This window comes from Agelaius phoeniceus, chromosome 2 (assembly GCF_051311805.1).
Source record: "Agelaius phoeniceus isolate bAgePho1 chromosome 2, bAgePho1.hap1, whole genome shotgun sequence".
In the NCBI taxonomy this organism is placed as follows: Eukaryota; Metazoa; Chordata; class Aves; order Passeriformes; family Icteridae; genus Agelaius; species Agelaius phoeniceus.
Genome location: NC_135266.1, coordinates 101524457 through 101549602, shown reverse-complemented (window position 1 = coordinate 101549602; position 25146 = coordinate 101524457). Strand labels below are relative to the sequence as shown.

The 25146-nt window shown below is 39.8% G+C and overlaps 1 protein-coding gene across 1 annotated transcript; it reads left to right on the top strand.

Annotated features, from left to right (window-relative positions):
* Positions 1-3414: 3414 nt before the first annotated feature.
* On the top strand, positions 3415-17835 carry ADGRG7 (adhesion G protein-coupled receptor G7). The gene is given in 19 exon segments (XM_077174681.1): positions 3415-3520; positions 4991-5035; positions 5038-5121; positions 5908-5973; positions 5976-6016; positions 8809-8909; positions 8911-8947; positions 9441-9486; positions 9489-9531; positions 9835-9953; positions 10044-10151; positions 12930-13022; positions 13025-13072; positions 14378-14422; positions 14425-14482; positions 15785-15951; positions 15954-16145; positions 17751-17780; positions 17783-17835. Coding segments are annotated over 19 exon segments (1482 nt in total).
* The last annotated feature ends 7311 nt before the right edge of the window (positions 17836-25146 follow it).

The following is a 25146-nucleotide window of genomic DNA, read 5'->3' as shown; positions in this document are numbered from 1 at the left end:
TTTACATACCTGTTGATGAAGATATATATATATATAGACATGCCTTGATTCTTTATTTGCACAGGCACTAGAGAACCCATGGAACCTCCTGTCCATGTGCTTCTGTCTCCACAGAGGCAGCTCTGGGAATGGAGCCTGTCTGTGTCCAGAGGAGTGGGTGGGATCTCTTTGTCCTATAGGTCAGTACAAGACAGGCAGCTGGCACCTTTTCTGGGAACCTCCATTTTGGGAGATCCCTGACCTTTCCTGCTGCTGAGATCTGCTCAGCAGGGCCAGATCTGCAAGCATGGCTCTTCTCGCTTGGTGAGGCCGTATTTTTCACCCACCTCAAAGGAATAATACATCTGGGGAAGACATTACAGGTTTTGACAATCTGTGGCCTGTTTCTAGCCAATTTGGCCTTTGTTTGAATTCCCCTGTTTGAAGATCACAGTCACTTGAAAATCTGATTCAGGTCTCAGTGACCAGTGTTGCCGTGTCTGGATTTGCCCTGTGTTTGAGGACACCATCCACCTCAGCACCCTGTAGGACAATGCCTGCCTTCAGCTCCTGCTGCCACTGGCACTGGTCTGGGATGAGTCAAATTTCCTACACCTGGAATAGCACTGTCCTGGTTGACTCCCATTTCAGTCCCTTCTGCCACAGCATGGCATCTGTGACTGCCCTGTGCTGGGAGGCTGCAGGATCTCCAGGGCTGGTAAAATCCTCAGCTCCTTTTTCCCAGGCCAACAGCCTGCAACGTGGCCAGTATGGCACATAAATGTGTCATGTGTCAGCTGGGCTTTTTTCAAATGATGTGACACATTTGGTCAGAAGGATGTCAAAATAACTGCAGTGTTACCCAGGACAATATTCTTGGTGAGGACTGCTAGATGGAAAGTTCAGGTCTTCCATGTTATTTTCCTTATGACAGGATGGGCAACACATCCAGCAGACAATGATAGGTTGGATGAGTTCATGACTGATGTTGGAATGTTGGGGGACACAAGACAGATAATGAACTTTGGACCTGGTTAACATAAAGATTTGAAAACAGGATGCCTTGGCATAAGCAAACAGAACTTTGAAAATGAGACCTAGATTGCAAGAAGATCCAATCAGACAGGTTTACCAGCAGAAGAAAATCTTATTAAACTCTGCAGGCAAGAGATGTTATTGTATGCATAAGTTTGTGTATGTGATTTTTAACCTAATCATTGTAATACACATTACTAGGCTCCCTAAAATAGTATATAAGTGTTTGTATTCCACAATAAATCGGATTCTGATCACCAAATCAGTCTTCTCCATCTCTCTCCATCACCGACAATTGGAACATTTGGGCAAAATGTTTCAGAGAAGTTGGCTTAAATAAAATAATCATGGCTGGGATTTCGGCACTGGAAACAAACCATTATGATGATTCTGTAATTTATTTTGGTCACTGCTCTAGTGTTCTGCATTTGATTTGCTGTGAATTGCCTTAAAGAATAGATTTTAATAGTTATAGTTGTTAAAATACATGAGGTACAAATATTTGGACAGGCATAATTAATTTGAAATCATAACAAACATTACTGAAATTACAAACCCTCAATTTTACTCTGTTTGCCTGAGGAAAGTTTATACTGTCCCTCTGTCTGTTGTTCCACTTTCTTGGCACCTTCTTTAACTTTTTGACCAGTTTCAACTAAATTTACTAGGTGGTTACACATCTTAAAGGTCTCAAAATCTTATGAGTTTTGCACATTTCACTAGCTGGGTACAGAAGACCAAGCCTATAACTATCTCAAAGAGGAAAAGGAAAGGAGACTTGTGCCACCAGTGAGGAGTTTGAGGCCAGTCAATCCACTTCAGTCACTGAGATGCATAAACTACTCACAACATTTGTCTCCTCTCCACCAGCTAACAAAATGGAGATGTATGTTTTATGTACTGAAAATATAAAGATGGATCTAAGAGGTGAGAGGGGCTGAGATGTGATGGAGCATGAAGAGCATGGGATCACAGTGCTAAAGGTGTTGAGGAGGCTGGAAGAAAGGGCACTCAGGAGCTGGCAGTATGGAGGAGGTGATCAGTTTATTGCCAGGAAAAGAGAGCATGGCATACAGTGTAGACAACTTTTGTAACCCAATTACTTTTGTTCCAGCAATGATGAAAAAATTTCTACTTGCTCATAGTTCATTGCTTTTCTACATTATGTCATGGCTATTTTCTTTCACAAATCATGACAAAGGGCCTGGTTTTATTTTTGTGGTTTGTTCTGTTTGGGTCTTTTTTTGTTTGCTTTGGTTTTATTTTGTTTTGTTTTGTTTTAATCTGGAGCGATCCTAATGACATTAAAATATTTGGAATAATTAGGGATTTGCTTCAGTGGGAAAATTTTATTTCAGATGGACTCTCCTTTCTAAGTCTGAAACAAAGTAGTATAAGCATATAAACGAGCCCAAAGCACTTTCAGATCAGGGCTTGTATAACTAGAAAAAGAAAATAAAAAGCTTGTATGAATGCATGTGTGCTCATAGCAGCTTACTTTTGGATTTCACCCCTCAGAGGGACAGCAGGATCATCCCAAAGGTATTCAAATCCATGGGTCTAGAGAGGATTCATTCAAGACCTGGCTGATGCCCCTGTGGGCTCCTGCCACCTGTGGTGCTAAAAAGAGGCCACAGAGAAATGCAAAAAGGTTCATATTGTGCTCACCTTTAAGAAAGGCAAGAAGGAGATCTGGGGGAGCCATAAGCCAGTCAGGCTTACCTCAGGTGCTAGAAGCATTTTGGAACATATCCTCTTGAAGTCTATTCCCATGCATATGGGAGACCAGAAGATCATCAGGAGCAGCATGGATTTACATGTAGGACCAGTCTGACTCTCTGCCCCATGAAATAACTGTATGTAGACAACAGAAGAGTAACAAGATGTAATACACTTTGATTTATAGATGCCTTCAACACCATCCCTCAGTGTTCTTGTTTGGTAGGTGAAGACACATGTGTTGGGTGAATGAACAACTTGCTGGGCTGAAAGTTAACTCAACAGGCAAGCTCAAAGGGCTTCATTAGGCAATCAGTGGCTTGATCAGGATGTTGTAAAAGTAGAGCCACTGGTCAATGGCAGGGCAGAACCATTCAGTGTCTTCACCCACAGCCTGGGCCACGACTCATGACAAGAGGACTTGCTGGTCCTCTCTCACAAGTGCACCCACAAAACTGAACCTGGGGCGGGGCAGAGGCATTGCTGACACAGTGAAGGCAGAGCTCCAGTGCAGAAGAACTTGAGAAAGCTGAAGACCATTCCAAGAGAAACCTCACAGTGTCCAAGAGGAATAAGTGCTGATCTCCATGCCAGGGACGTTGGTACAGAGCGGGAACTCGCTGGCTGAGGAGCAAGCATGCTGGAAACTCCCTGGGAATTACAGTAGATGCCAAGTTCAATATGAGCCAGCAGTGTGTGGTTCTCTGCAAACAAGGTGGAAGAGCAGTTGTGTTATGTGGAGGGAGACAGGTTGATGGACACTTTTACCCTGCCCGTCCTGGTCCTGGTGAGGCACCACTGGGAAATACAAACTTAGTGTTGCCACCTGCAAGCCAGGTTAACCAGACTTAGGGAAGCTGGAGAGGGTTCAGCAGGATGCAGTGAGGTCAGTGAGGAGCTTTGGACAGGTGGCCTGCAGGAAGCAAGGGAAAGAGCTGAACTTGTTCACTGTGCTGAAGAGGAGACTGAGGGCAGGGCTAACAGCAGCCTTCAGCTGAGAGGGAGGTGCAAAGACCACCAAACCCAAACCCTCTCAGTAACACCAGAGGGTAAAGCAAGACACAGAGTCATAAACTGCAGTTTGAGACACTGAGATTGAGCATGAAGAGAAATGCTTGGATTTAGAAAGGTATCATGTCACTGCAGCACATCCCCTAGTGAGGCTGTGGAGCCTCTTATTGGCCTGGATGACATCCAGAGGTCCCTTCCACCAGATTTTTGAGACACCTTGTCCTGCTGACCACCTTCTGGCAAGCAAGGCTCAGGTATGATGCTGCAAGGCAGACTTCATCTTTGCAGCATCATGCATCCTTATTTTTTGGTAATAATTTGTGTAGAAGGAAAGTGTCATGATATAGTGGGAAACTGAGACCCTGTAGAAAACAAGATCCACAGAAAGTTAAGTAACTTGACATGAAAGCCTGTGCCAGAACTCAGACAACACTCCAGGTTTCCTAAGTCCCCTCAGGACCCTGACCATAAATACGCTTTGAGTCAGTCCTGCTAATGGGACATAGTCAGCTGAAATGTGGTCTGAATTAGCAAAAGTTAGCAAAAACAGGATGTTGCAAGTCTTAAGATGAAGCAAAAATTTTCTGCCTGTGTGCTGCAATATTTTTTCCAAGTGTTTGCAGCTTTGTGAGGTAAATTTGTGTTAAGTTATAGCAGTAAGGTACACGAGAATGTAGCAGGCTGCTCTTTTGGATCAGGCCAGGGTTTACTGGGCTCACCACGCTGCCTTTAGATGTAGCCAGTACCAGCTGTGGGGTCTGGGGTGCTCAGCCTGTCCCAGCACAGCAGAAACAGGGTAAAACCATCCTGCACCAAAAGTCAAATCCAATCCATCATGGTTTACAGTCACCAAAGGACTGCTCCCCATTAATTGTTCAGAAGTGTGTATTTTTGTCCCCTGCTGTAATCTGTGGCATTAGGTTACCAAGTCTGATTTCTGCCTGGGTATTAAGATACCAAAGATGAGGCTTCATAATATTTTACAAATTTTCTAGGACTAAAACAGTGAAAATGGAAGAGATGGCAAAAAGTATGGGCTTTTAGGACTTCACTCACTTCAAAAATATCACTTGTGGCACTTAGAAGCTTCAGTTTAGATAAGATTTACCTAATTACTTTTATTTCATTTAGGGCAAAAGATTCAATGAGCTTCTCTTGCCTCAGTACTATTTCATTTTTGAAAACTGATCCTTATGCTAAAAATATTTCATCTGGAAATATATTATTTTTTTTTCTTTCTGTGCAGTTAATTTCTGTGACTACAGTACTGACACTGTGAACATTTTTGAAAGCAATATAAAAACCTTACTTTTGAACAGATGATAGTGGGTAAATATGGCCACTCCTAAAAGGATTGTGCACGTGATACTGTGAATGGTATGTGTGTCTTTCCTTTTGCTCCCATTTCCCAAAAGCAGATGTAAAGTTTGTGAAAGATGTTGGATTATTAGACCAGATGAGAGGTCTGTGTTTGAAGCCAGAGCTCTGTAGCTCAGGCAGCAGGAGCACAAACTTTTCTGCAAAGCTTTCTGCCCCAAATGCAGAGAATTTCAGGTACACATGCTGAGATGGATCTGTGCCTGTCTGGGGCTGGGAGGAGAGTCAGGGTCCTGAGCAACCTTTTAATAGTAAAACAATCTGTTTATATCCTACAATCTAGCATTAGGATTCAGGATGCTTTCCATCAACTGTGGTTCCATGAACTGCCCCAGCTTTCAGGGACCTTGTCAGGGACCTTGTAGAGGAGTAAGTGCTGCACAGCTGCTGGTCCACATGTCCTTTGCATCTCTTTCATGACATATAAACTCTGTTTTTCAGGACATGGTAAAAACACTTTCTGACAGCTCAGAGCTGATGCCAGTGCTTCCCAATTAAAAGATGTATTTTTGCAGCTCTAACATAACTAAATCCTGTCTGGCTTGGACATAAAGAATGTCAGCCCCTCTGACATGAATGTAAACCACATGTTCTGAAAAGAACCATAAATAGATAATAATTGATGGTCACTTTTAACACTGAAGGACAAAATTTTACAAGCAAACAGAAAGTAACACTGGATAGGGTGTCACAGCCACAGAACAGTTTTAAGTCCCAGTGAGATCATGTGAATGTGTGAGAACATCCATACTAAATGCATATCTTTCTGCTTTTTGAAAATTACAGGTAATGCTTCAATAGGAATCCGGATGTGCTCCTGAGAAAGGAAAATTTGTACTTTAAAGCCTTCCCAAATTTGAATTGTAATGAAAATCTGGACTCCTTAGCATCACAGGTAATCTTAAATTACTACTTAAACAGTTTCTGAGATTCTGCATTGTCCCAGAGAAAAAAAAATGGGCAGTGGGAATAGAAAATTGGGGCAGGAAATATATCTCATATCCCTCAAAACTTTGCAGAAAGCAAAATAAATGACCAAAGCCTTTTTCCTGTGGCATTCTTGGCATGTGTCTGCTGTGCAGATGGCCTGAATTTCCAACGGTGATCATTTTATTTTGCTTGGATTTGCCTGAACACAGCATCCCACTTCACTTTTCTTACTGGCCTGCAATTTCCAATTTCCAGGTTCCTAGTTCACAGCAAATGCCTCTGAGCAGAGACAATGCTGACCCAGGGTACCAAACCAGTGAAAGGGAGAAGACTGGCATGAGGGTGACACTGACACCAACATGTTCAGGAGGATTAAAAGTGAAGACTTTCCATTCTGTCAATGTTTCTGTCCATCAAGAATCCAAATTCAAACTCTCTTGCATGAATGCCATCTATAAAATCCATAAAATCCATAACTCCCTAAGTCTAGCTCTAAGGCTTAGCCCTGCTGTTTCTGCAAAACATGGAGAGCTGAACATGACTAAGCACATTACAGTGACTGCTTCCCTTCTGCTGCTTCTGTGCTTCACTTCCTTATCACTAGTCCCAACTGAAAAAAAAAAAATACACCAGGTACAGTCCCATTAAATAAGAGAAGTCCTTTCCTCATGCATTTTTGCTTGACTACTGTACCTTCAACCCAATTCTTCACTTACTTGGATCCTTTCCTGAGAAACCCTTGAGCTCAATATTACATTTTCCCAGTACATAACCCCCACTAAACAGTTCAAAGCAATATATAATATTACAAGTAGCTATTTCCAGTGCCAGTAAGGTGTGACACATGGTTTTTCTGCTGCCATCAGGAATGTGTGGGTTTCTTGGGAGCTATGATGTTGGGCTGCCATCTAGTGAGCTGAGGGCAGCTTGGGGAGCTGGGGAATGGGAGCAGGTGTGCATGCTAGTGATCCAGAGCCTAGGTTTAAAAGCATTTGATTACTTTTAAATAGAACTACTTATTTTGAATCCAAGGTGATGCTAGAAGTCGGAAGCAAGAACAGTGTGTCACTGTCATATTTTCTGGAAAAATCCCTTCACCAGGATTTCTTCTCCTGGGAAGCTGAGAAGCCTCAGAGAAGAATGAAAACAATAATTATCTGATTGCTTCTCCTGTGTTTTGATGCTTTGGAATGCGGTTGGAGATTGTTTATCCAACAGGTGGTTGGTTGATTGGTTTCATGTGAATTGTTTTTACTTAATGACCAATCAGTACCAAGCTGTGTCAGGACTCTGAGTCAGGCACGAGTTTTTAATTAGTATCTTGTTAAGTCTTCTGTCTGTATCCCTTCTTTATTATTTAGTATAGTTTTAGTATAGCATTCTTTAATATAATATAATGTAATGTAATATAGTGTAATATAGTGTAATATCATATCATATCATATCATATCATAATAGATTTGCCTTCTAAGAACATGGAGTCAGATTCATCATTCCTCCTTCATCCTGGGGACCCAACAAAGACCACAAACAGTGAACACAGATGTTCATGATGTACTGTTGGTCCATCATGTGCATGCAGATGTTTTCAAGTCAAATAATATTATCTCCAGTAATTATAAATGCAAATTTCCTTCCTCCCTATGCAAGACATTCACTTTTCTTACCTATCTACCTGCCAAGTTTTATCAATTCTTCAAAGCTGCATGATAGAATTAATCTTGATTTTGGTAGCTTCCCAACATAAGTAATTTGAGAACAATTCAGTTACTGAAGCAATTCAGTAGAGTTATTAATTGATGGGATTAAAAACCAGATGACTTGATCTGATGACTGGCAGATTTTCTGTCTCTTATTGTTATATAGCTGAACCTTCATATATTATATGGAGGTACAGCTAGATGCCTCAACTTGGTTTTGTGTTTAGACTTTAAAGATGCTACAGAGATTTAATCTCTATTAATTCACTGCTAACCAACTCAAACTGGTTCCAACCAGTGCTTATAGCACTCATATTGGTACCTCCAGCAGCAGAATATTTTATTGTTTTGGGTTTTTTTTAACATTTTTTCCAAGCTAACACTCTGTTCAATGTACTGAAGTGGTGATAATGTCTTCATTGCAGGTTATAAACCCTGTGTTGAGAGGCATGATTGTTCCAGAGGACATTTCTCAAGTTCCTTTGATGGCCTTTCAAAAAATCCTGTTGTGGTTATTTAAGGAACAATGAAAGGTGCAGAGAAGTTTATAGACTCAGAACTCAGTGACCTCAAGACAAAGGAGAGGTCCTGCTGCTACTTCATGGCAAGGTGGGGAGAACAATGGGGCCAGGCTGTTCTTCAAGGTGTGCAGTTTCAGGATGAGTGCCCACAGAGTTAAGTGGCAATATAGGAAATTCCATTTAAATAAGAGAATATTTTTCTCCTTAACACTGTTCAAACACAAGCAGTTTTCCAAGGGAGGTTGTGGATATTCAAAGTGATTCCCTGAGCAGCCTGATTTCAGCCCCTGTTGGGCATGGGGACCTCCAGGGCTCCCTTCCAACCCAAGATACTCCAAGAATTCATGAAAACCATCTCTAGGGAGAATTTGCAAACACCACATACTTGACATTAACACAAACATTTTGGATGGCCAATTACTTGTATATTTTTATTTTATTACTTATATATATTTATTTTGTGTGAGAATGCTATGACGTGGTGACTCTTTTGCCTTTCCTCCTTTTGTTCCTGTTAAATGACATTTTCCTCACAGGTTGAAACTGTGGGCTCTGGGAAGGTTTCAGTTATTGTAAGTAACACTCAAATCCTCAGCTCCATGACAGACCAACTGACCAGACAGAACATCACTGCTGCACATTATGAAAAAGCCAAATGTTTCAGAAGACTTTCAGGTGAGTCTTATTAGGACTAAAATAAGACTTGTGGGGCTTAATATTTGTGTTATCAATTCTGTCTCCCCCTCCACCAGCAGAAAAGACACTGTTCTTTCTCTTAACTGTACATAACACTACAAACAAATGCATTCATTTTGTCATTTAGAAGAGTTATTTAAGCATCCTCGAGCATGTACTTGTGGAATCACCCTTGGGTCTGCTCTCAGAACTGAGTGTAAGCTTATCAGCTGTACATCTGCAATTTTTAAGCATCATTTAATGTTTAAGTTAATAATTAAATCTTTACTAACTAAATTAATAAAAGTGTGGCTTTATGAACCCATTGGCACAAAGTTTGTGCTCCCTTGAATGCCTTCTTTTACTTTTTTACTCTGTTGTGTACTCTCAAGCAATGCTTGTTAAGTGTTCTTACTTTGCCCATTCAGTGTGTAGCACATGGGGTGATTTACTCCAGTGCATTTGAATATTGCCATTTTTCTGCTCGATTCAGGCATCTGTGGCTGTAATGGCTGCAGTGAGTCAACTCTTGGATGCCAACAAACAGAATTCATCCACAATACTCTTGTCAGTGCTACAACCAGGTAACTTCAGCTTTTGCCATTTTCTTTAGATGTAAGTCAACAGCATTTCCCCTTCTGGTTCAGGATGAAAGCAGTTCATGAACAAGTTAAAATATGTTTGCCATTCAACTCCAATGTGCAATTCCCAATTTACACCAATGTAAGCATTGCTGGATTCTTCTGCTTTAGAGAAAAGATGGGGATAGGAAATAAGGAGCACTACCCACTGGAGAACCAAATCAGACAGGAAGCTCAGAAACTGAACCTGTAGCTGTATAATAACAAATAATTATAACTTTTATCCCACTCATTATTTTGATGCAGCCTCATGAAAGCAATGGAGGAATTTTCTTTCACTGGTAACATCTCACAGCCCAATGTTGCAATCCAGTCCTCTCCACTGAAATCAAGCTCCTCTAGGATTCTGTTTTTGGCACAGAGAAGTAAGTCCTGAGTGTTGTTGGATTTAGCTAGACAGAATGAACACCAGTATGAATCATAAATCCTAACTCATACACTGCTAATTGTTGCAGATACAGCACAGGGAAAGTATCAATCAACAAAACCAGAAATCCAGGAAAATTCTCCTGGGCTTATTGGTGACCTCAGTACTGAAGTTCAGATACTGTTCAACATTTTAAGTAAGCCCTTTCTTCTTTAGAAAACTGCAGCTGGGAAAACTTTTAATGAATATTCACTGAAAATCTCCTTTGGGGGAAAAAACCCCTTAGCTGGCTGGTTTTCATGCATGCTGATGCCTGGTACAAGAAATGCAAACATCAAATGAGCTGGAGAATCTTATTTATAGAAGAATGCAAATGTACATGTAATGGCCAGAATACTTTTGGTGTCTGTAACTTTTTCAGTTGTTTTATTTTCTAAAATTGAGGGTGTGTTGAATCTTTAACCATAAGTCTACAAACATTGAGATTAAGAACAAGTACATACTTACTTCACCTGAAATCTGAAGACATGAACCATTTCAACCAAAATTCCTATTGCTGTCAGGTGTCAGTCAGGACATCCACATCCTAACACCTGTAAACTGGATTACTCACTTGGGATTTTTCTAGATTCCATTACTTACATTCTGCAGTACTTGGAGGATAAATTGGTATTGACCAGGAGGAAAAAAAAAAAAAAAAGATTATAATTCTTCTGCTGAGCTTCAAATATGTGCATTTCTCTGACATCACAAGAGTTTCACACCGGGCACCTGAAACCAGCAGACTTCTCTTCAATCTCTCAGTGTAGTGTCAGTAACACTGAGAAATCACAACAGCATAACAAAGGTGAGGTTAGTGGAGCACTTAGACATCATAATGATGAACATAAATTGAATACAATCCATAGGGAAATACCAGGGTTAGAAAAACATGTGAAGAGATAAACCAAGTAACCAACACACTCAGCACCAACAACAATCAATGAATAACTCATTAACTGGCCACTGCCATTTCTGTTCTCTGTTTCAGAAAACAATACTGTGGAAAAACAGTATGATCATGTAATCAAAGCCTTTATCATAATGCCAGTATAACATAATATTCCCCTCAAGACAGATAGATATTGAATGCAGTTTGTCTTACAAGAAGTCTCAACAGATTTCTTCAATATTAAGTACACATTTGTGATATTCTGTAGAAATACAGTTACATTAGTCTCACCTGATGATCAGACTAGAGAGAGATCAAATCACTCTCTCTTGGTCTTAAGTCAAAAGCATAACAGCAATAAAAAAGCCTATTATATAATTTAGGATTTTGCTTCCTCACTTAAGCTACAATTCAGATGAGCAATTTAAATCACCTAGATGAACTCTAATTTGGTAGAAGTGTGAAAAAAACCCCAGCCAGTCAAAAAGTGAGATCTGAAGGCAAAAGGCCAGGCAGTCTCTTATCTTCTGACTTTGCACTAAGTGTCACTGGTGTGACAATTTCTTATTTACTGTTATTAAAAGTCTGGCCATTTAGATGGTGTGCATATATTAGGATTAAGGATATTATTTTTCTCATTTACCAGTATTTTCCCCCAGAAATGATATTAAGAGAAGGATAATAATTATTTTCACACTCCACCTCAGTAAAAATTGAAGATCTCTCTTAACATTCATAGGAATAGCAGGTTTTCTCAACTACTTATATGGATTTTGAAAAAAATCTAAACAAAAATCTGTAAATGCTGAATGTGTACATGAGCATAGTTCAGGCTTCTTGTGTTTAGATCAAGTGGCATAGAAAATGTTCTTCAACTTTTGTATGTAACAGCTGATACTGCTGACTCTGTGCTGCTAAACTAGGACATTTGTGAGCAAAAGTGTATTCCACAAAATGCCATGGGAATACCAGAGGGGATTTGTCTTAGGGTGCATTAGTCCTATATCAAGAATGAAAAAAACAGTCTTTCTCTCCAGAAGACAGCCAAAATTTTGGAAAACAAGAAAAAAGTCAACATGACTTGGCCAATACACGTGTTAATGTGGGGAATGTTCATTTTTCATGCTGTCTTTTAACTCCTACTTCCAGATAAAACCATTTTGTCCTTTGACTTCCTCCACCAGGAACTGATGCCACATGTTACTGCTTTCTTGCAGATAATTCTCCTATGTGAGTGTCCATTTGCCAAACCCCCTGAATTTTTAGATAATGTGTATTCAAATTTGGCATGGTTTCTCCAGAAAGCAGTAATTGGCTTCTTCTTACAATATTTAACAAAATTTTAAAGCTCAAACACATACATATGACAGATCGGTAATCATCACCACAAAACCATACAGCTAAGTGATCCAGGAAATGTGTCATTTCTAAGGAAATTACTAAGGAAATGAGACAAACTTTTTTACTCCTATTTTTATTCATAATTTTTAATTGAACTACTTAATACCATGAATGGTTGTGTTCACTTCTTATTTGCACTCCAAGCTGCTTGTTGCTCATTAAAAGTAGTTCTAATTGCTGTACCTTGCAGAAGTATATTTGAAAATGTCTGCATGTCATTTGATGTGTGAGTGCACGAGCACCACTGTGCTGCAGGAGGGGAGGGAAGGGCCACTCCATTTATCATTGTTTGCTTCCTGTTCCAGTGTGAATTCAGCTCTGGTTGGCAGTAACACTGCTACCAAAACCTGAAAGCTGTTGTTTGGCTAACAAATAATTCAACTGGCAGTGCTTTAATGCCTAGTCAGTGGAAGCCTGAATCCTGATCACTTGGATAATTCACAGGAATTGGTAATTTCATTGGCAATCTTGTCTGAGAAAGGCACATAAAGTAATTTTAAAATGCCAAATTATGCTGTTATTGATATAATTCACAAGGTTTATGAAACCCATATATTGCTTAGTAGCTGTCAGCTCCCCTTTCAAAATCAAATCACTGTCAATTCACACAGTTTGCTGGTGCCTATGTCTATGTCTCTGTAGCCACTTTCTTTCTTTGCAATCCCCATCCCTAGTATGACACATCTGAACTGCAGCTGTGTGGTCATGCCTGTGTCTTTTGGGATTACCCTGTCAACGATGCAGGTGTAATCACACCACTAATTTTGCTGTTCTGATGGTAGGGTATTGTCCTTTCTTCAATGGGAAGCGTCTGAGGTTGTTTAATTCTTTTTTGTTTGGTTGATTGTTTCTAACTCATGGCAACACAAGGGCATAGGTGCACTCAAGCTAGAATGCACAGGAGTTTAAAGTGTCCCCATGTACTTGTTTCTGCCCTGTGGCAGATGTGGCAAATTGGGCAAGTTGTGCCCAAGCTGCTGAGTAGCCAAATGTGTTGGCAAGTCCTGGCTCCCTCTGACACGACCTGTGCCTGTGCCCAGCTGCTGGTGCAGCTCCTCAGCAGGGAAGGGCTGGCCTAATTCATTCCTCCTGCTCAGCCTTTGTAGCCTCCAGCTCTGCACCTCAGTTGCAGAAGCTGGTGGTCAGATGAGGGGTTGTCTAAAGGCTGAAGTGTCCCCAAGTGAAGAGTAGAGCTTCCTGGAATCTGGACTAGCTGTGGCACTGCCTTGTGCTGGGTAAATAGCTCAGAGGATTTAGCATTAACTACTCCCATTGCTGATATGTTTATAAAAGTACTTGAACTGTAAATATTAAGCTTTCAACGACTAAGTTTTATACATCGCCCTCTTTTACCAACAAGACTATTTAGGAATGACTGCCTGGTTCTGATGTTTGTTATTCCTTCAGTATTTATTTCAGCTTCTCTAAACAAAGCACACCCTGGATAAAATCACATATCTGTGGTCACTAATTTCAGTGTGCCAGCATTTCAGAGTTCATTTTTACTGTCTTCACAGAACAGCATTTCCAAATTTGTACTATTTACTTGTTTCTGTATTTCCCTTTGTGTTACGCATGTCCTTTTTGCACAAATTGACTATATTCTAAATAAGATTCCCATCTGTTTATGCAAAGGCAACAGCATTTTCTGTTTCACTGAATACATTTACATTTACTTGCTGCTTTATTGTCACTATACAAACATAGACTGGTTTCAATTTATAATTCTTTGTAATATCTTACCTTAGACCAAGAAGTCAAAATTCAGAATGCTCACCAGTATGAAAAGCTAAAAGCTGCTTTGTAAAGTCTGTGTCCCCTTGCATTTTATTATGAATAATTTAATCTGCTATTTTGATGAATATTTGATTGGTATTGTTAAATCTCTTGTTGGTGTTTTTCGCAAGCTTCTCTGGTTTTGGAGTCTAGAATAATTCTGTGGGATCTAAAAATTCTGGCAGTGGCTAGCAAAAATCATAACTTTACTGAAACATTCTTGTTCCTATGTGCAACCAGAAACAGAAACTTTAGAAAGAAATGTATCTCTTTTCATCTCATATAAGTGATACAATTGGTTTTCTGGGCATTACATATAAAATATAAATATGAAAAGCTTTTGGATTATATTTCTTATTTGCTGTTGGATTGTCCATGGCTGGTCTGGTTATTATCATTTTGTTTCAAATACTCACTAGGTAAGAGGGAAGATGTTAAACTGCAAGTATTTTACACTAAGTTATAATATTTTGTTCTGCATGTAGTTTGAGGAAAACAATTAAAAGCAGCCAGTTTAGAACATATTGCAATATTATTAATTAGCAAATACTATTTTCAAAAATAGCTAAGCCACACAGCATGGCTTGGGACTGGCTGACACCTCTGTCACTACCCTGGTCAGGCACCGACAACACAGACCCAGAGTACAAAGGTCTGTGGTAGACATTGAGCTTTTCAGTTCACTGTCTCAAGTCTAGGCTTTCAAAATGTGTCACAGTGCTCCACCAGCCGTGTGACCTCCCCACATACTCTGGTATTACAATGTGTAAACAGTTATATCTTCTCCTAGGCAGTAGCTAGCTTGTGCTACTGTTTTATTGTGAATGACTTAATACAAACACAATTGCAGCAAATTTTCTTGATGGACACGCCTGTGATTAATGGTATCCTGTGAATCCCCTCTGAACAAATAAGGAAGTCATGCCAGCAGAGCTGAAGTTATAATAGATTAATGCCTGTTTCTCATCCTGCTTGGACTAATGCAGATTTGGAGCAAGTCCATCAAGGTTCATGTTTTTAAGACTGTAGGAGCTTCTAGCCTCTGCCTTTTAAATGTATTGATTTCTGATAATGTGTATATATATGTATATATATATATATATAAAAGATAAAAATACACATTTATATATATGTGTATATATACTATATATAATGCCAAGGGAGGTGGTGGAATCACTGTCCCCAGAGGTGTTAAAGGAAAGAGAGGACATGGCACTCAGTGCCAGGGTCCAGTTGACATGGTGGTGTTTGGTCATAGGTTGGACTCAATGATCTTGGAAGCCTCTTCCAACCTAATTGACTCTGTGATTCAGAGACAGGACAAAGTTTGGAAGTGGAGGTTTATTATTCTCTTGCACTCTGGAGAATGGTTAGAAATACTTGTTTTATGCTAACTCGCTTCTTAACACTGATGAAAAAGATCCCAAAAAGAGCAGAAAGGGAAAAAAATACATCCCAAATTGTTGTCAGTCAAGGCCTAGTCCTAAAAAGTGCTGGATATTCTCTGTTCTAGTCAAAGTCAGACAAAACTGATGGATTTGTTAAGCTGTCTGAGAGTAATGTTGGTGTGATTCTGCAAATAAGTTATTGTTTTAGTTTCTGTCTGTATTAAAGTTTCTCCTCTCTCGCTTGCTTTTAATACAAATGAAAATAGGAAAATATTTGAGAATTTTTCTCATTTTTCTCTTCTTTTTTTCTCCTAAACATACTTCTATCAATAGAAAAACTTAAAACTTATCTGTACAGTGGATGTTACTGAGTCTCTGCTTTTCTATGCTCATTTTTAACATCATCTTCATCTCTGGAATTGAAAGTCAAATTTCCAGAAAGTGTAGCAACGATACCACCAGACGCTACCAGCAATACCTTCCTTACGATGCCACCAGTATCACCTCACCTCAGACAGGGTGGGTACTCCCACAGACTCCTGGTGCAGAGTTGTGGCTGTCCTGCTGCACTATTTCTTGTTGGCATCATTCCTGTGGTCAGCACTCAGTTCTGCACTGCTGTATTTATTGCTGCTCAGAGGCATGAAGCCACTGCCTGGACATTTCCTCATAATCATGTCAGTAATGGGATAGGGTAAGATTTGAAGTCCATGTGGCAACTTTTATAGTACAGAGTACATTCAGAGAGAGTTGTAAAGATAGGAGATCAGCAGAGAGCAAGTAGAATCAGTGTCTCTGGGTTAGTGCCACGTGATTTAATAATCTCCTGTTGCTGCTCACATTACTGGTATAACCTGAGCTTGTTCTCATTGACCTGATAAAACACTGAAACTGATAGCCTGGTCACTGGCACAGCAGCACAGGCCTGTTGGGTGCAGGAGAAACTTTCACAGTAATCAAGCATTCAACAATCTGCTTCTACCAACTAAGTAAAAAATCTTTCAGTTATGGTGACCGCATAGGTGGACTTAAATTCCCCATTTAGTGATTCCCAGCCAGAGCTTTGACTATATCCAAAAGCAATGAGTGCCTGATATTATTTTTTATACATTATTTATTAATAAGCAAAGAACACATTCTAAAGTCAGTAGAGCAGTTAGAAGCAACACTGCAAACTGAAAGGAAACTTTCAGAGAATGTTTCACTTTCAGAGAATGTTTCATTTTCTCTTTCAGAGAACTACCCAGACAACAGGAAAATTCAGACAGGTGCTGACAAAGTAAAGTGAAAATCTCAGACTGTTTCAAGAAATTCTTCTAATACAGTGTACAGGGGCACCAGTATTTTCCATGTTGTGTATTCAGCTTTTGTATCGTATTGTTTCTGATGGCACTCACCAAGCAGTTTTCAACCCTTATTGTTCCATTATTATGTCTTGCATTTGTAGAGGCAATTCCTCAGAACCATTTGGAATTTGGGCTGCACATGGAAACCAGAAAAAGTTCAGCAAATGCTGCCTGGCTACGTGGCACTGTGCTCCCTCCGTAGGTATTTAAATGACAGCACAGCATTACATTCTTCTATGTGTCCTGTGACAAGTTACACACATCCATACCACAATGATTCTGACTCGCTGCTTTTGGATCTCTTTTGAGACCACAGTCAGTGCATAGCAATCTGCAAGGTCTCTACTAGGGATGAAGAAGGAATAGACTTTAAGGAACATGTTTATTGCCAGGATAAAAAGTTTTGCATGAAGTTTCTTCCCATGAGATGTGCTGCCTAGTGTGAACTGGTAGGCAGGAGGTGCAGAAGACAAGAAGTGAAGCAAAGGGATTGAGGAGGCAAACCTGACAGCCAAGCTTCTTGCAGGGCAAAAGTTACACTCTGCATCAATCTGGTATGAAATGCAAAGGTGTTTGATACAATATGTTCCTAAATTAGTTTCTCTCTGCTGACCAGAAGGTAGGGTTGCACAGTTGTGATAAGGGAGCCCACAGCAGCCCAGGAGGGGCTTGCTCTGTCACCACAGGTGTTGGCTCAGGAAGCTCTGCTGAAGCTCTTTGCTAGCAAAAATCAGCAAGTCATGGCTATGAGTTGTCCTCAGAAAAATATTGCTCACAACCCTCAGTCCTGCCTTTTGTCTAGGCTACAGAAAACCCGTTTACCTTAGTACAAGGCAGGTGAAACATAGATCTTAAAATCTATAGAATTTAGGAAGCAAGAAGCTATTTGTGTGGAAGGGAGGTATGCCTGTGCAACCAAACAATAAATTGCTAATGTCTCATTTATTAATTAGGAATCCCTGCCATAGTAGTTGCAATAACACTGCAGCTACTGACAGAGAAGGAAAAGCTCTAAACTACTGACAGGAAGAATTTTAAGTCCACGTATTAACACTTGCTATCCCATGCCTTTTGTGATGGCTTATTATTAATGCAAATATAGATGTATTGTTGTGTCCTGGATTGCCAAGCAAATTGTATTCTATTTGTCATCTGTATGGCAGTTGTCTTCTGTTAAGTGGGCACACTTAACTTATCTCTTCCACACCCAATCTTTCCTCTGGGGGGACATCTGCTGATAACAGCTTATTGAATGTCACTGCATGACTGATAAGAACTGTAGCATCCCACTGGGAGATGCTCTGCCCAGAGGGAGGAGCCAAGCATTATTACCCAGATATAATCTGGAGATTCTGGAACACCAGCCCGGCTTCTCTGCTGGATTTCCCAGAGGAGCAGCTGCCTCTTCCACTGGACATTCAGAGGAAGACTACACCCTTCTGCAGGATCCCTGCTCCAACAGAACCACACCTGACACTTCAGGAGGACTGCAACCACAATCCCAGCTGGCCTGCTACCAACACCCTGACCAACAGGGTGTCAGGCTGTGTTCTGACTCTGTCAGTGTTGTTCTAGTGTACTGCATTGTCTATTTTATCTTTTTATTTTCTTCCCTAATAAAGAACTGTTATTCCTGCTCCCATATTTTTTCCTGAGAGCCCCCTTAATTTAAAATTTATAGCAATTCAGAGGGAGGAGGTTTACATTTTCCATTTCAGGGGAGGTTTCTGCCTTCCTTAGCAGACACCTGTCTTTCAAAACCAAGACATATTGGTATACTATTTTGTACTTCTAAGTACTCAAAAGAAATAAAACTCTTTACTCAACCTAGATATTCACTAGAAAGAAAGACATTTTCTCCTTACTAAGGATGTAGATCTACATCTGCCTTGAATCCTTCTGCAAGACTGCAGTCCTCTGTGAGGTGAAAGGCAAACTGCAGACACCCTCAGCCTCACTGATACTCCAGCCCTTCACTTAAGTGCATAACTACATTTCAGTAGCTACATTAAACATATTAAATTAATTAAATTAATGTACTGAAATATACATACCTCACATGTATTTAAAATCTGGCTATAATAATTATATTCCTATTTGCCCTGTGTTTCTGGAATAGGTATTCATTGGAGTGCCCACATACCAAAGCAGGCTATCCGGCTTACAATGTATCTTGGCAATAGTGGATAATACAAAAGAAAGGCAGACTTGTTCAGGAAATGTAAACACAAAGCCCCTTACAGATGATGGTCATGTTTTTGCAAATTTATTCCTCAGTCTCTTGTCGCCAGCTCAGACCTTCTTGTCACAAACTCAGATTTTTGACACAACCTTCTATTTTAAAGAAATGTATACTTTCAGCAGGCAGAAAATGAATTCCATTTGTTACAATGAGTCAGACTTTGTTCAAGTGCATATCAATGAATGTATTCAGACTTTCGTCCCCCTTTTTGGATCGCAGTGTCACTCTACTTCAATGACAGTTATTCCCAATTTAAATCACTAAAAGTGAGAGAAGAGCAGGTCCAGCCAACTGAGAATTATGAATTTCTCAGCACAGCCAAACATCACTCCAGTTCTTGAGCAGCTTGAAGCAGATTTACTCGCTCAGTTTTACATCACCACTCCATGTATTGTCACAGGCGGTATGTATTGTCACAGGCTATATGTCACAAGCTCTCAGTGTACACTGGATTATTTAAAAAAGGATTGCTTTAATTTTATTAATTCCATGGGACTGATCCATTCAACAAAATTTTGTACCATTTCTTCATTTCCTTAAGTAAAATTTTCATGGACAGCTACTTTTGTTGAAAATTAAGTGCATTTGGATGAATTTATAAGCATTCTAAAAAAATTATAATAGCTGACATGCTTATTTTCAATTGCCTTGATAAACCTCACTTTTAAAATTGAAAACAGATACATACAAGCTGCATACTCCAGACACAGATTAGTCTGATAAATTTGGTTACATTTATTTTTCTGGATTTCTTCTCCAAATGATACATCAAACAAATGTAGGGAAGTGTATCTTCTCAACTCACTTTAATTATACCTTTTTGCAATATAGCCCTGAATAAATAGAAAGTTTGAAACTCAGATATTAAATGGAATAGAGAAGGATTTAATAAATTTTTGTGTGTGCTTCAAGGAATAAAAAGGATTCATTAATGAAAAATATGATTAGCACTATCTCTATAGTGGTAGTGCTCAGGATCACCTGGATGATTGGTGATGTTAATAAGCAATGAAAAAACAAGTCTTGCTTTCAGTTTTGTGTTTTCAATGCCACCCAGGTGTAATATTTAGCAATTCTGAGACTAATAATTGAGATTTAAAAACAAAAATTGGACTTATTTGTTCTACAGCTTGATACAGGGTGGGAACTTGTTAAAAAGCAGTTATAGGGATTCAGATTTTTCTTCAGAAATGGATGCTGGTTTGTCGCACATAAAACTCTTACCCTTGTACAAATCAAGGTGGGATTTTATTTCAAGGTCAGCACTGAAAAGACTGTTCTGTCTAGGTGGCTTCTCTTACACCAAATCATACATAAAATTATTTTCAGAAAGAATAGCAGGAAAAAATTCCTCTGCAATAGATGTTGGAAAGAGTCCCAGGGTAGTAACAAGAGCTTCATGGCTTGAGGGCTTTCACAGTGATACTGAAAAAAAGCCTTCAGGAAAGTTTCTGCCTCTTCTTTCCCCCCACAGCCCTGCTGGATTCTTGGCCTTGTATTCCTATAAATGCATCTCTTCATATAAGGCATATGAAGTACTTGGAGTAATGGATTCTTCATTATTATGTCCTTGGCTATTTTCTATAAAACAGCTAATTAGAAATATGTGAAAATCCACCCATCCCCAAACATTAAGTTGTTTATTGTCAGTTTGATCCACTGAAAATGGAGTGCCTGTACACCAGTGACAATCAGATCTGCAAACGCTGTGCAAAAAGTCCTGAGGTGATCATATCACACTGATGGACAGATTATGCCCAGGACTTAAAACTGAAGTCATGAGCAGGAAACAGATCCATTTATTTAAAAACATGAGCTTCCTTTTTTTTTTTTTTTTGACTCGACATTCTCCTGTTTAATCCTTGAAATGAGAATTTAGAAAACCAGTACAGAAATGTTAAAGTCTTTATTCCCTTTGTCTGAATCTGACTGAAGTGCTGATATGGCACACCACATTTAATGCTTATGGCATCCTCAGCCAGGTCTTATCTTCATCCTATCCAGATGAGAGTAATAATATGATCCTGAGACAGGCTCCTGACACATGCTAATTAATCCATTACAATGTGCAAATGAGCATCTGTAGTTGGGATTGGGAATTGGGAATCACCTACATGGATTAATTTTCCTCTTGAAAGTACTTCATTTATTTCAAGTTATTGATGTAATTGTTAGCAGTTACCAAAACTCATTTTATGAGTTGATTTTTGAATCAATTCACATTGACTAATCTTTTCTGGTTTTAATAGCAAAATAAGTCCACACTTTCATTTCCTCTACAGGAACTCCAGATTTGTATTCTGTTCACTTTCAGAACATCACTCTTCAAGACAAAAGTTTTCAAAGTGTTCCCATTTTCCAGGTACCACTGTATCTGCATTAAAAAATATAAAATATTTAAAAATCACAGCCTGAAAAACACTCAGAGGAAACTTTCAGATCAACCCAGACTTTTTCAGACAATATTTCCCTGTCCACCTTCCCTAACTGGAACTGGAAACCTGCAAATCCATGAAATACAATCCCACATTGCTCATGGTTTGTTTCATACAGCTCTCACAGGTACCTGGAATGATGGACACACTTCTCCAGCTGCAGGTAGCTGGAAATAGATCATAAGCTGAGACCACGGGGAGAGAGAAGCAGGACCATGTGCTAGCAGGACAGTGTGGCTGCAAAGCAGCCAGGCAGCACCCGAGCCTCTTGGTGCTGCTTGTATCCCAAGGTCTTGGCAAGGACTGAGCTAATGACAGCTTTACACTCCAGTACAGACACACAGACGGTGCTCTCTTTATGCCCTTTGTATATTCCAGGCCCACTGGACATGGCCAATGCACTGCAGCCCTCCTCTCCCTTTCATAAGTAAAAATTCAATTTAATTAGAAACCAAACAATATATCAACAAGCAGCAATTATAAATGCACTGTGCATTACACATGAGGCTTTCTGAGTGTCTTCATAGAAGTGTTTCATCAGTCCTGAAAAGTCCTCCATGTCTTAGAAATCCATGCTGACTTAGGAGGCAAAAAATAAGTGTACTGGAGCATTGATACACCTCTAAAAAGTGCAGTCACACCAGAAGCAAGGCTGAAGTTCATCACTATTGCTCCAGAAAAAGCAGAGAAGGTCATTAAAAGTTATTTAGGACAGGTAGTTCATACTTTTTTTTGGATAGGAAGTTTATGTACCCATGGGCCACGGGGTATTTTTTATTTATAAAACCAATGTAAAATGCTTGTTTTTGTCAATTCCTCCAATTTATTTCAGAAATTTTCCTTTAGAAATTTGTGTGGTTTAGGAAGTATGATATGTGATTGTGTTGTAGAACACTGCTAGGCACTGTGAGGATGACTCCTTAAATGAGTGATAATATTTTCTTATAATTGATATTTTTTTTCTCCACAAACAAAAGTATTCTCTAAAGAACATCCCATTTAATTTTGAATGCCTCTTTAAAAAAACTAATAAGAATATTGTTTTCATGTTATGCCAAAAACTTGGCAAAAACCTACAAAGAATTTGAAGTATAGAATTGGAAGTGTTGTCTTCTTTTACTAATTAAGCATCCTGTCTCTAAGTATTTCCGATGTGAATAAAATGCTGTTATTGCCAACACTGAACATCTCTTGCTTGATATAGAACACTTTCAGCATAAAGCCCCCCGTCCCCCCGTCCCTCCCAATTATACATTTCATGGCTTTTTTTTCTTTCATCTAGGAATCCTAATTTCAGAAATGGAACAAATTAAAATGATCTTTTTCAGGTAATATGCTACATTATTACAGGAACAATAGTTCAGCTCTTATCTACACGTGGAATGTATTTATCTTCATAGTGTAGTGAACTTTGGTATTGTTTGTGATATGTGGGCTTTAGGGATCACAAAGTTTCTTGTCAACACTTCGGAAACCTTGCTTTGATAAAGAAATGGATTGGAGAAGGACTGAATCATCAGTACAAAGGTATGTAATACAAGTGGCAGAAAGTATAATGGATGGAAACATCGACTTTTCCAGATTTTTCCCATATTTTTTAAAGCAAAGATTTTTTCATTGAAAATACCCAAATATTTTCTAAATACTTTGTAAAGTTTAGCAAAGAAGCCTCTTGAACCATGCGCCTCCTTCTCCTTGAAATGTTCAGAATTAAAATTTGTATCATGTTCACCTTCTCTGACTTCCATTTCAAATTCTCACCTCCATTTTCAATCTCCTTACTGCTAGTTGGACCCTCTTCTAGGTGGGGACAGAGCTCTCAGCAAGGACAAATACTACAAAAACTAAACAACTCTTACATTTTCCTTGTCCTGGCAGAAAATAGATATTAAAGAAAAGGTGTCTTTTCAGAGGCATCTTTAATGCCAGGAAATAACTAAGCACAGTTGTGCTTTCGGTAGCTTTGCATAGGCACCTCTGTGGGAAGCATGGGCACAGCGTGGCCTCAGTGCTGAACGAAAATGGGCAGCAGAAATCCCAACGATCCCTGAGCAACACCAGTCCAGCTCCAGCAGCTCTGGGACAGGCACCCTTAGGAATCCATTCCCGCACCTTCCATTGACAAAACTCAGGAAATTAGCTGCAGATTCATGTTTTTTGTCTCTTAGGGGTGTTATGAATTGTTATAAATGATCAATCAAAAGCCAAATTATCAAAAAATGTGAAAGGATTGATTTATCTTTTTCCGCGACCAAAATACGGTCCTCAAAACCACCACAGCCAAAGAGACAGTGTCAAGCCCGGGATCAGCGCTGTGTGAACCTGGATCTGACCTCTATCGCATCGGACCCCTGCCCCGTTTACGAGAGCTGCTTCTAGCGGAGATGTTTTATACAGTTTATTGTGCCCGAGGCGAAGGAGTCCAAGTTTCTTTTGTAACTCTGCATATTCATAGTTGGTTCTTTCACTGTGCAGAGCTGGACAATCGCTGTTTCCTGGTTGATGGCCAGCGTTGATCGAATCCGAGGAAGTCACGTATTTACATGTATCTTTCTGGCGGCTGTCTTGATCGATGTTATCAACACGGTGATGATCGCTCTTAGGGGTCTTCCGATGACTCCGGATAGCGATGATCATCGTGCTGGGAATGTCTGTTCTTGGGCTAAATGCCGATCGTTATCTGGCCAACTCCAGGAATTTTGGAGTTTGAACAGACATCCGTCCCTCAGGCTGCTTGTGGTCAGAGACTCGTTTGGATTTAATAATCTTTATAAAATACATTCTTTTATAGCATGAATTATTTCTAACATATATTACATAAGTGATCAGCCAGAAATCCAAATTAACAAATGCGAAAGATTTTATTTTCGCGATCAAAATATGGTCCTCAAAACCCATAGCCAAAGAGGCAGCGTTGAGCCTGGGATCAGCGCTGGGTGAACATAGATCTGACCTCTATCGCACCGGATCTCCCTCTGTTCACAAATGCTGTTTCCAGCAGGGCTGTTTTATACAGTTTTTTATGCGTGAGGCAGAGGTGCTCCGGTTTCTTTTGTAACCCCACATATGTATGAAATTTTCTTTCGTTGTGCAGGGCTGGACAATGGCTGTTTCCTGAGTACTAGCAAGCGCTGATCAAGTCAGGGGAAGTTGCGTATTCTTCGGTTATCTTGATTGATGGTATCTACCAAGCGATGATCACCCTTGGGTGTTCCCTGGTGGCTCCGGAGGAAGCCCATCTCCATTAGTAAGCGAGACATTGTTCTCCTGCTGCCACCAGGAGTTTCCTAATTCCAGTGTAGTAATCTGTATCCGGGTTGCTCGTCGTCAGAGGCTTGTTGGATGTTAGATTCTTTTTACAATTTTTATTTTATACATTCTCCCTTTAAGCATGAATTACTGTATAACATATATTACAGGGAACAAGCTCTGAATGCAAGACAGAGGAGTATGGGAGGGTGTGAGAGGGTGTGAGGGTGTGCGCGGCTACCAGAGTAACGATGAATGACCAGGATGAATGACTCCTGTGTGTGGGTGTCTAGCAAGTCTAACAAGTACAGGAGAATTTTACGGCCCGTTTTTTTATATGAGCACCGCCAGCCTACGAAAGCCGAGGCTCATATTTCGAAAGAAGCCCTCTGTGAGACCGCGGCCTCGCTGCGGCAGCGCTGA